The sequence below is a fragment of the Tachypleus tridentatus genome, chromosome 2 (genome assembly GCF_004210375.1).
Source record: "Tachypleus tridentatus isolate NWPU-2018 chromosome 2, ASM421037v1, whole genome shotgun sequence".
NCBI lineage: Eukaryota > Metazoa > Arthropoda > Merostomata > Xiphosura > Limulidae > Tachypleus > Tachypleus tridentatus.
Window position 1 is genome coordinate 114,882,441 of NC_134826.1, and position 12,518 is coordinate 114,894,958.

Below are 12,518 nucleotides of genomic sequence, written 5' to 3' on the forward strand. Positions count from 1 at the left end.
TTAACATCATTAGGACAACAAGTTTAACCCATAGAGAGTATGGTCAAGAAAAATACCTTATTTTGCATTTTTCAAGTATATATATGTGTATAAATTCTTGTTTCACACTGAGACTATATTATTATAGACTAAGAACAGTGATTTTTAATCAACACAATGAACCCATTTGTCACTGTATACCTTATACTACATGAAGATTGCTATGAGTTACGCCCCCCAGTGGCTCAGCGGTATGTCTGCGGACTTACACGCTAAAATCCGGGTTTCGATACCCGTGGTGGGCAGAACACAGATAGCCCATTGTGTAGCTTTGTGCTTAATTCAAAACAACAACAACAACAGCTATGATTTAGCATTTGATCTGTAAATAGCTTGCAAAATGCAAACCCTTGTAGACTTAGACCATTTTAGTTTCACTAATAAAGTCAATTTGAGCCAAAATAAAATGTAAATGCTTTAAGACTTGGGCACATTCAGATGTTTTACAAATAGACCTTCTCTATTCTAAATAAAAACACAAACCATTGTACACTTTGGACTCTTCAGAATTTGTTTTTTTCAAAATGAATCAAAGTTATGACATAAATAAATATAAAAACTCTTTTAAGCAATTTTTTGTGCTTGAATTTAATATAGTTTTAGCCTAAGGTGCAAATGTCTAATGTTATGTTTTACATCATCCAACATTGGCTTATTGGTAACGAAAACATATTAATGCAGCCTGTGTTTTTAATGTATTAATTTCATTATTTTTATATTGTTTGTTATAGGGGTTTTAGCCTGTTATACTGGTGTCATGTGTTTTCCTTATAAATATTTCACAAATTTAGGGGAAAAATTGTATAAAAATGCCATACTGAGTCAGGTAATGGGTCAGCCAGTCACTCATAGAGTTAAACAGTGAGCTGTTAGTAAGTCACGGAGCGAGTTAATTAGTTAGTGAATTCATTAATTAGATAGTTAGTAATCCAGTTCAATGTTACACATTGTCAAATTAATGCCTTTGATAAGAGTATTAGTCTAACTCGTTAAGTTTTATTTGTAAGTTAAGCATATTGGGAAACAGTACAATTTTTTAAAAGTTTAGTTTAAGAAATAAAGTTAAAATTAAGTTTCATTGAGAGAGATGTACTTCGTATTATTTTACCAAGTAATCCAAAAGAACTCACCCAACGATATAAACTAAACCAAAGCAAAAGTATATTTAGTAATCAAGGAAATTTTTAGTCAAGTTTATTCACTTTATTTATGGTTTGTTTCAGGTTTATATATAAAGAGAATTTTTAATATAGTTTACATAAATTTGATAGGCCGTCAATTTAAGCTTCATTATAGTTCAAAAATCATCTATTAAACCATATAACTAAACGATATTTCGGTGCATTAAATACACCACTTTAAGATACTTCAAGTTAAATTTCTCTGAAAGAAAAAGTTAATTCCGAAGATAAAAACTCTCAACGATTGATCATTTGATCTAAGTAACTTAATCCATGTGTCTGGGCAGATCAAAATACAATGAATCAGAGAAAAATAAAACAGAACATCAGGCACTTCCTCATTACCACCTATACCAATAAATTAAACATTATACATAATATACGAGTGCGCTTGTGATCATGTACAATATAAAATCACATTTGAAACTTCTTTGAAAAACAAAGAAATAGTATCATAGTTTAATTTCACTCAACAAAATTGAATAGTTTTATGTATAAAAATAACTTAAATGTTACTATAAACCTGCCTAATAAAAATCTCTGATAACAGCTAAATATAACGACAGTTATTTCGCTAAATAGTATATGTCTTTGAGGTAGCACCTTATTTGAATTAAGAAGCACCTTGACAACGTATTCGTACACATTTATATAGGTATGTATATATATATATTAATAGGTGTCACTACAACTGGATATTTATGTCAAATAGGATGGTACAACTCATAATCACCTGGAATAAAAATCCCAGAATACGCAACGAGGACTGCTCATATTTTCTTCCTGTAACGAAAGAAATTGTATATTTATACAATTAATTTTGCGATATTTCTATATCTGTATATAAAAAATACCTGCCAGAGATATAATGAATATCACTTATTCTCATCTTACTAATTTCTTCTGAACCTTTTCACACTCCTTTTTCAACTACCATTTTTAATGAAAATTATTTTCAAAATACTCGATAAATAACAATCAGTATAAAAACGTTGCTCTTATTTCTATACTAAGTTACAATATAATAACTTAAAAAGTACAGGAATAACTAAATTATGATTGTTTTTATAAAGCAAAACCGCATTAAGCTATCTGCTACGTCCAGAGTTGAGGATCAAACCCCGAATTTTAGCATTTACCCTTCATAGATTTATCCCTGACCTACCGGAGGACAAATGACTAAACCCAACAGGAATGCTGCTAGAGGTGTACAGGATCTGACCTTCTAACTGTACACCACAAGCCCCGAGATATAATCTACGCATATTTTGTAAATAAGTGCCTATTTTAAAATAGATAAACAATTCATCCAATACATTTCTTGTCACACAGACACTACAATTTAGGAAGCTTTCCGTGTTAGTGTTTCAAACAATAATAACTTAAAAGCATCTATAAAAGAACGTTTAAAAAATTAAACTAATATTTGTGAATAAAGAATCGGAGATAAACTATTAAAGTTCTTTAACCTGTTGACTGCCAATTATTTCAGCTGCTACAATACAACTCTCATGCTTCTTCATTTCGTAACTTTTTCGTGAAGCCATTTTGGATCGAAAGTGAAACAATTTAAGTAGGTCAAATTCATGTATGGTGCTGATATCTAGCATTGAAGTTAGGTATTATTGAGAACGAATTAACTCGTCCGTGGCACTGTGTTACCGATCGACTTGGACGAGTTATCTCGTCTACGGCACTGAACAGGTTAAATTTGACAAAAATCTTCGAAACTTGTTTTTGGAACTGCAACGTTGAAAGAAAATTAAACGTGAGCTGATTAAAAGAAATAAAAAGTTCCTTTAAAAATAGTAAAGTGAGACTTCTTAATTAATTTAAAAATGGTAGCCCATAAAAGTTCGTTTAAAATAGTAAAGTAATCTTTAAAATACCTATAAAAACATTTGTCTTAAATGTTTCTTTAAAATTAGTAAATTAGTCCACGATAGTTCCCTCAAAGATGTTAACGTTTTTTTTAAATTTTCACAAATCAGATTTCGTGAAGTAAAAGTAAAGTTTAAAGTATACTCCAAATGAAACATTCTAAATATCGTAATACTGATGAAAGCTATAAATAAGTTATATCATTTAGGGTGTCTTCTAGTCCTTGTCTACAGAAACTGGTGCTATATATTTTGAATTTTGTATAAAACCTTTTGGTCGGTGTAGATCATATGTTGTTAAAAAGGTCGGAAAAGCTTTAACTGATCGTTATATGCTTTGTGTCGTACAGGAAATGACAGAAAAACTGGGTAAAATCCTTAAGAATATCATAATACCAACCACTATTTAACAAAAACTGAAATAACGTGTCGTAATAATAATAATAATAATAACTAAATATACCTCATGTCACCACCAGAATCAACTGGTGCTAAGACTATATTTTTCATTACCTGTAAATGTCTTAAAGTCACACTCACAGGCTGATGAAGTTTTACCATTTGCAAGTATTGAACAGATGCAGAGAGCACTCTAGAATTAACTATCTGGGTCGAGTTTAACAAACTGTTTGGAGAACTAGCTGTGCCCTCTATGCCTAATGGAAGATTTTCCTCTAAGGATAAGAATTCTTCCACTCTGTTGTAGGCAACAAACATTACTTTCACAAAACCTGTAACAAAAATGGAAATTTATTTACTTATGCAATAAATCACGGTTCCCCATATCGCAGTATAAGCGGAAACGTTATCTTCCCTTCATTCCATTTAATATGTGTGCAATATTTTCCTTTAGTGATTATACATAACTTGTGGCTACGTATAAGCAAATTTTAAAGATTTATCTGATAAAAATGAATTATTTTAAAGACTGGTGCTCATTGAAGAGAAAAATGATAACAAAAAAGGCGATATTTAGTTGACTAACCTTTTTTGCTTGAAGTGACCTAAAACCTGAACGTTGCATTGTAAAAAAACTATAAAGAAATGATAAAAAGCGAGCAATTTAAGTATTTAGTCTACTTTTGTTTTAATGCCAAAATTGCTTTCATTAAGAATAGATAGTTAATAATATGTTTTTGTAAATTGCATTAGTTTGACGTAAAAATCATAAACGTATTATATTCAAATGAAGTTCATGTATTTCTAAACTTATTAAAAGACAGTGTAAAACAATTATAATCAAAACAGACAAATTGTTTTATTACTTGAGGTTAAAATGCCTAAACTATATTCTTCAAAAAAAGAAACGCAAAAGGCAAAATATGAGACAAATTGTTAACAAGTTTATTCCGGGTAGTTCTGTACGACATGTGTGAAACTTTGCACATTCACTGCTGAACATCCAAAGTCTGCAAAGGCGAAGTCCACGCTCACTAAGTGAAGTTTAACGTCACTCAACGTCAATAACGAGTATGCCCCCCGTGAGCATCAATAACTGCTTGGCATCTCCTGCCCATGGAAGCGATGAGATGACAAATCACATCCTGTGGAATGGCTGTCCACTCAGCCTGCAAAGCTGCTGCAAGCTGAAGTAGAATCTGCGGTTGAGGTTGTCGCCGTCGCAAACGTCGGTCCAACTCGTCCCAAAGATGTTCGATGGGGTTTAAATCTGGTCATCTGAAGGGCCAGGGAAGAACGTTGATGTTGTGGTGTCTCAAGAAGACAGTGGTGAGTCGAACTGTGTGAGGACGGGCGTTGTTATGTTGAAAAACGTCGTTGACGTTCACCATGATGGGTTGCACATGGGGCCTAAGAATCTCGTCGACGTATCGTTGAGCCGTAAGATTCCCTCGAATGTGCAAAAGGTCTGTTCTGGCATTGTAGGCGATGGCAGCCCACATCATGACGCTGCCACCACCAAATCTGTCAATATCCTGCACACAGTTTGCTGCAAAACGTTCACCTCGGCGACGGTAAACACGGGTCCTTCCATCCTGCCTACGAAGCATAAAACGTGATTCATCGCTGAACCAAACATGCCTCCATCGTCGATGAGGCCATACCCGATGTGCCCGAGTCCACTGCAGCCGTGCTTGACGATGTTGCTGGGTGAAGATGACGCTTCTGACTGGACATCGAGGTCAGATTCCTGCATCTCGTAGACGGTTGCGTACGGTCTGATCGGAAATCCTACGCAGCCCTGGAATGGTTGAGGTAGTAGACGTCGCAGTGGTGGTCCTATCTCAAAGGTGACGTAACCGGATGTAGCGATCTTGTGCGGGATCTTGTGGACGGTCACGAGTTCATCCATGTTGTTGGTGACAATTCCATAGCCTTGTGGTGGTGCTTGGGTGGAATTCACAGCTCTGGCAACATCTGATCGAGATTCGCCTGCTTCCAAGCGACCAATGGCGTTGTTGCGTTGTGCTTCAGTCAGTCTTGACGTAACTGTATTGCGTGTAACTGAGCTATGGAAACCGAAAACCCGTCACTTTTATAGGGATTTTGCACATGTTGCACTTGCAGAACATGCAGATCTCTCAAACAAATTTATTGGACACGCATGCGTTTTTGCGAAAAATCCGATGTTTTCCTCCGTTTTCAAAGTGCACAACTTTTATTGTCATTTTGGTCTGACAATCAGTGCATTAACACGTGTAACATCACATACTCTGAGCTTGTAACGTTATTACATATATTTCTCTTTAAAAAAACAAAAATATCCCTTTTGCGTTTCTTGTTTTGAAGAGTATATTTAGAAAAGATATTTAAACAATTATTTATTTTACCATTGTACTTACCATTTATTGCACTTCCTAATAAAGCTGCAGCAGGAAGAAGAATAGAGTCTTCCATTCGATACCATCTTGTTCCTTCTATGTCTTCTGGAACAGGAAAACGAACCGCGGAAACAGACCAAGTTTCCACTAATCTTACGGAGACCACTGTAAATATAATTCGTTCTTTCAAATACAGAACAGAACGTTCTTAAAAATATAATTACACATGTTTTCGATAAAAATTAAGATTCTCTTTGTAAAGTAACTGAAAATATTGATTATCTTAATATAGCATTTTATCTTCGATAACAAATATCAAACATTGTTTGAACAGTGGATTATATCTTTGAAAATGTATAACTGTCACGTTACATTCGATAAGAAACACAATTTGGTTTTAACAATAAAAAAAGAGACTGTGCAAAGATTTTAGGCATCAAAGAAAAATAAAAATCCCTTGTTTCAAAGCTAGATTATCAAGCTAAAATCTCCAAACATATAACTTCGTGCAATAACTGATTATCATAGCATAAGTTTCCTTACCTCATGTGATTCAATATGTTTTTTACATTTCAATGCGCCCTATCGTAAAATAAAAAATACTTGAATAGCAAATCTTGCTTGAAAGTTGGATATCTTCAAACTCTCTTTCGGATTAAAACGGTATTTATAAAAATTACATGATAAAGTTTTTATCTCAAAGGTACTTCAGGCGATTCTCTTAGATATCGTATGATTTGCTACAACGACAAAAGTCGTTTTTTTACAGGTAAAAGATAAAGTTGCATTGTTATATTCGATAAAAGATAAAATTATTGTTTGAAAGCTAGATGCTAAAAAATCTAAACAAATACAAAAGAAGTAGCTGTCGTTATGGTTAGGAATGAATTGTTTTAGATAGGACCCTTACAAATATTGGATTCAGTACGGGAAAAACGTCTTTTGTACGACTGGGAGTTAGCCAATAACCAAATACTCTGTTCCAATCTCTGGATTAAAGCTGAAGTCGCCACCCGCTGCTCGGACGCAGGAAGGTCTTGCCAAGACTGATTTTGAAACTCTTCCAAGAGGTTACTGCTAACTTCTTGTACAGACTTACAGAGGATGTAGAGAGAAACAAAAGAAATACGGATAAAAATCAGTTTATAGAGTATTATTGCGTTGTGAGAACTAAAATGATAATAATAAAAATCAACAAAACTGGTCATATTTTTCAAAGAAATGCAACATTATCAGAAGAGTAAATAAAAGGTGATAAGAAATATTTCAGAAACTGATTGTATAAAGTAGTAACATAGCGAGCTATGATCGTATATTCTAGGCCTCTAGAGTGTCATCAATCATACTATCGTACCATGGATACCATTCTTCTATACGCTTTTAACTTTATACTTGATATTAGAGACAGAACTCGCTTAAAATAAAAACAAATATCGTTTTGTAAAAAAAGAGGATGGTATTAGGTTCTGAAGCACAAGAAAGAGCAATTCTACAAGTTTAAATATTTTCACATTACTTATGCATTCCTGTTACGTAGGTTACAACTAAAGTACATTTACTCTTGTTTTAAATGTATTCTATTATATTGGCTGATTTAATTTTATTACAAGTGAAAATGTATCACGGTAAATTTAACGAAAGGAGATAAATTTAGCAGTTATATCTGACCATTCTTTTAACACAATCCCGTTTTCATTTGTTTTCTCTTAAAACAAAAGAGCCCATAATATTAACAATTTATTTCGAAAACGTTGGTCTCTACAATAATTAAAACTAAGATTAGAGTTTCCTCATCAAACAAGCACTATGGTTGTGTCTCTTACTAAACACAAAATGAGTGAAACGTTTTCAAAGTATTTAATCTCTAGCGTATGCCTTATCTGTTTCTTATTTTATCAGGACAACAAAAATATTGAACAAAACCGACCAATATTGTAGCTACCCAATAAATCAAACTGTGCCACATAAAAATATTGAATTTTTATCTCAGCGACCCAGTTCTATACGGAATATTTTAAAGTTTCTTCTTTAGTTCCAAAGGAAAAAATAAAATAAAAAATTGACATGACAGTAGCTAAAATCTTAAAGTCCTAATTATGATGAAATAACTTATTGCAGTTCTTAGTGGCATACTTTTTTATCCATTTCCTTTATCGATCAATATATCTGCCTATTTCAATAATCCATCTATTTATTTCATTTATCTTTCTGTCTAGTAGAATGTATTTGTTTTATAAAATTATTTGTCTCGCTTGTAGCGTAATTTTTCCGAAACTAATTAATCTACTCTGTCTTTTCATGTGCTGGTGTTATGACTTCTTAATTTATAAAAATACATATGTTTAAAAACAATTTCTCTATTTTAATCTTTCTCGGTATCATTGATTTGAAAATAACCTTTTTCATTACGTTATAATGATACCACTTTATTTTTAATTAATTTAACTAATGCTTAACTAATATTTTATTATATATTTAATTTTTAGATAACGTAAACATCTCTGAGATTCTGTTTGTTTTTTTCTATAACAAACGCACATCGGACTATTTGCTGAGTCCACCGGGGGGAATCTAACCCCTAATTTTAGCGTTGTAAGTCCATATACTTACCGCTATGCCAGCGGGGGATCTCTGAGAGTGTAGGAAATAGTCTAAATTTATATTTGTTTTGCATTGTTTACGTACGCTATGATAAATATTTTGTACGTCTGCATATATTTCACCTGTTTTAAAAGAAACAAAGTTAACTTACTTGAAACATCTCTCTGATCACTTGATAGCGTTGTTTTTCGTCCTTGATATCTGGAACCCGATCTTCCAGCTTTGTGACGAGACGTTGGAGGATAACCAGGGTCTGAGTTATGTCTCCTCCATATAGAGGCTTAGTTCTAGTGATTACAGCCAATTCTGCTGCTATGCCTACAACGGAGCTTCCACTATCAATCTGAGAAGAAAAATTATGGTCGACTTCGCACGATACGCGATTTTCAGTTTAATTTCGATTATACGTGAATGGTTTCAATTCCTTTCATATAAAATCGACAGATGCTGAGTCTTTAAAACCATCAGTTTGCAGCAAACTATTTATATCGATTTTATTCACTGCGACAGGAATATAACTCTTGTTTCTATATTCTAACAGAATACATGAAGTTCAGTAATATGTAAAAGAATATTCATGAAAATACAATATTCACAGGGAATAATCCATGTAAAGTTTAGTAATATCTGAAAGAATTTTAAAATTTTCATGGAAATACAATACTAGTAACTTACAAATTGTAGACTATAGAATACGTGAGATAAAAACACAAACGCAAAACACAAACTTAGAGTATTAAGGAACACAAACTCACAATAATAGGTTTGTTTTTGTACTTCGGTGTTTGTAACAGTACCTGAGTACGTCTTATGGAACACTGATAATATATAGATATATACTTGTTTTACTGCATTTCAATGTAGTCGATTCGGATCGTCTTTTAAATATTCTCGCTATTAAACTTTAATAGAATGAATTATGATGAAGTGTTTTTTTAATCTACCTTTCTTGCTAACACAATGAAGTAAATTCACCACGTTTGAAAATGATCTATTATCGTGCTCATTTTTAATTAACTGTATTTCTTTTACTTTATTAAAATGGCGTGATATCTCAATGGTAAGTATGAAAAGTTATAACTCTAAAATCGGGGTTTCGATATCAAAGGTGAGCACAACACAGACAATCCAGTGTGCATCTTTATGCTTAACAACAACAAAACCAATGTACAGAAACGATCATTAATATTTTATTCGTGCTTAAATTTCATAAAGTATAAGTTAGTCTACACTACATCACCATAAACTTTAGTCTAAATTAGCTTTACACAAACTTCGTACATCTAAATGGTTTAAAAAAATAACTTCTTACAAATATTTTAAAATTACTCTAATTGGTTGAGATTTGTAGATATGAACTTTGGTTATTTTATATGTTTATCACTCGCTGAGTGAATAACTGGTAAATGTAGATCCTGATCTACAACATTTCATTCTAAGGAAATCGCGAAATTCTAAGCGTACATGTTTTTGATGTATTACAGATTTCAGTACTAAAATCGAAGAGAGACCGCATAATATATAATAAATATTGCATTTTTTATTTCAAAAACTATAACAACTGGAAAGCCAAAAAAATTAAAATTTAATCAGGTATATCAAATAAAATGAAATTAATAAATGACAATATAAATAATTACAGGTGTTAGCCAAAAATAGTTGGTTATGCAAATAGAATTTAAAATGTAAGCCCTAATGTATTTTGATTTACATTTTCAAATTTCCCACTTTGGCATCAATTTGTTTATTACATCATTTTGAAAAGGAACATCGAAATTTAGTTTTTGGATACCCTGTATTTACTATACCAGAATTCAAATCTTTGCTGAAACTGTTATCAGAATTTCCACGAGATTTTGTCGTTTGCCTGAGGCTATTACTCAAGGATACTTAGTCCATAGATATTTGTGGTCTACTTGAAAATATTTCTACCAATTACTCACCAGTGTGTATATGTGTTGAATTACATTTCTTTTTCAGAACTATGTAGAAATAAAAAAAATCGACACAAAGTTTAAAGTATTTTCCAACACTTTAAAGCTTAACATTGGTGTGAAAGTGGAATTTAAAAAAAAATGAAGTATAAATAGCCATTTCACACCATGTTTGAAACAACTGTTTAAAAAAACACACACTATAAAATAGATCTATCAGTCACGGATAATGCCCAAAAATAGAGTGTGACTAATTCAGTACAAAAAAAATCTCGTTGCAAGAAAGATTCTGAGTTACACACAGATACCCAATATTGATGTAAAGTAACGAGCACGATAGAGCAATAATATTCAAATTAAGCGGGAACGTAGGTAATTATTAATACGGTAGATACGTTAGACGAGAAGATAGTTAAAAACGATATCAGTAAATCTAAACCAGGGTTAAGATTGTTTGATTTCAATCACGCGCTCTTCACTGTTCTTAAATCTTCAAATATGATAAAACATGTCTTGCAAGCACATGATACATTACCACCATATCTTCAAAATTTTATAGTAAAATGATAAATTATCAGTAAACATCTTACCCTCGTTTTGAGGTTTTCTATCCACGCCGACTGGCATTCACTAAGATCAGGGCCAGACCCCACCCACCGGGGTGGGTTCGACCCACACTGCCACCTTGAACGACCTAAAGAGTAAATAAAAAAAATCGTTCATTTTTACCAACTCTTTAGAAGGAAGCGTATACCAATGAATAATAGATGGATTTAATATTTATGAAGAAGATCATGAGCACTGATGACTAGAATAGTGATACCACTGCACTCTAAAAAGCACATTTAATAATGATGAGAAGAGTGGTATTTAGACACCTTTAAAAGCAGCTCTTGTATACCGATGATCAGACAAAAAAAAAAGACAAAGATAAATCGACTATGAAATACGTCGTGTGGGCCGATGATTATAAAAAACATTATCTTTGCTTATTACAAATCAAGTCACATATGCAAATGATCAGAATAAAAGTCAGAACATCCTTAACGGTTATCATTCAGTATTTCAGACATCTCTACTCTTTATAAGGCTGTACAATATGTTGAACATAAAACTTACTATTGTTTTTCTGAAACTAAATTAGATGTTCCATTAATAATAATGGAAGTCATTAGCTGTATAATTAAATAGATATCCATCCAAAAGCTATATGAAATAACCAAACTACACAATATATAACCGTGATAGACAATAAAGAAATTAATTATCCCTATGTATATTGAAGAATACGGTTACACCAAACTTCCAAAAGTAATAAAAACTATAGAAGTGTAAATCTACAAGCCTGGACAAACCTACATAATTCATGGAGCAAACTAATTATAACGACTTGATCACAATATTAGAGATTTGACATCTTTTGTAAACGTTTCCATTAAAATAATCAAACATTGATATGTTTACAATCTTCAAAACTAAAGTAATTAGTTATTGAAGAAAGTATACTAAAACTATTATAATAAATAAATGGTACACATGTATTGTCAAGAATCAAACCGCCTTCTAAATTGACCAAAATAGTGAATTATTTTCTAATAAAATCATACTACTTATACTGATTATACCTGAAGCTAACCAAGTAATTACTATATGAAAAATCAACTAAAAAGCGCTGAGGAGCGATAAAGTCAAAAACAAAAAAATTGAAAAACATTTTTTCAAGTTTAACGTCATTAGAGGAAGGGTTTCACAGCTCCAAATGTTGTGAACATTAAAACATCTATCTAACGTTAACAACTTGTTCCCCTCATTTTTGTTTTCCAGTAATTACTGTAGCTTATTTAATATGTTGTTCTAAAATTAAAACGTATAATGATTATAATGTATTTACTAATGAGTTGGATACGCTGGTTATTATCGATATTTTCCGCCGTAATAACTTGTAATATCTCATGAAGTTCAGCCAGCTTAGAGATTTAGGTGAATTTAAATCCGAGTATTAAGCTAATAATGTAAAATTGTTTGTTTGTTTGTTTGTTTGTTTGTTGTGGAATTTCGCACAAAGCTATTCGAGAGCTATCTGTGCTAGCCGTCCCTAATTTA

At 32.2% G+C, this 12,518-nt stretch overlaps 1 protein-coding gene across 7 annotated transcripts in view; it reads right to left on the bottom strand.

Annotated features, from left to right (window-relative positions):
* The window catches only part of LOC143244882 (latrophilin Cirl-like), a 126,123-nt gene that overhangs the window by 17,036 nt on the left and 96,569 nt on the right, over positions 1-12,518 (bottom strand). For all 7 annotated transcript variants that reach the window (XR_013025372.1, XM_076490346.1, XM_076490341.1 and 4 more), the window contains 6 exons: positions 11,006-11,109; positions 8,633-8,824; positions 6,791-6,974; positions 5,902-6,045; positions 3,614-3,831; positions 1,954-2,003 (listed from right to left, as the gene is read on the bottom strand). Coding sequence is in view for 6 of the 7 variants with exons in the window: in XM_076490346.1 (XP_076346461.1) it covers positions 1,954-2,003; positions 3,614-3,831; positions 5,902-6,045; positions 6,791-6,974; positions 8,633-8,824; positions 11,006-11,109 (892 nt within the window). In the remaining variant the exon portion in view is untranslated. The remainder of the gene's footprint in view (positions 1-1,953; positions 2,004-3,613; positions 3,832-5,901; positions 6,046-6,790; positions 6,975-8,632; positions 8,825-11,005; positions 11,110-12,518) is intronic.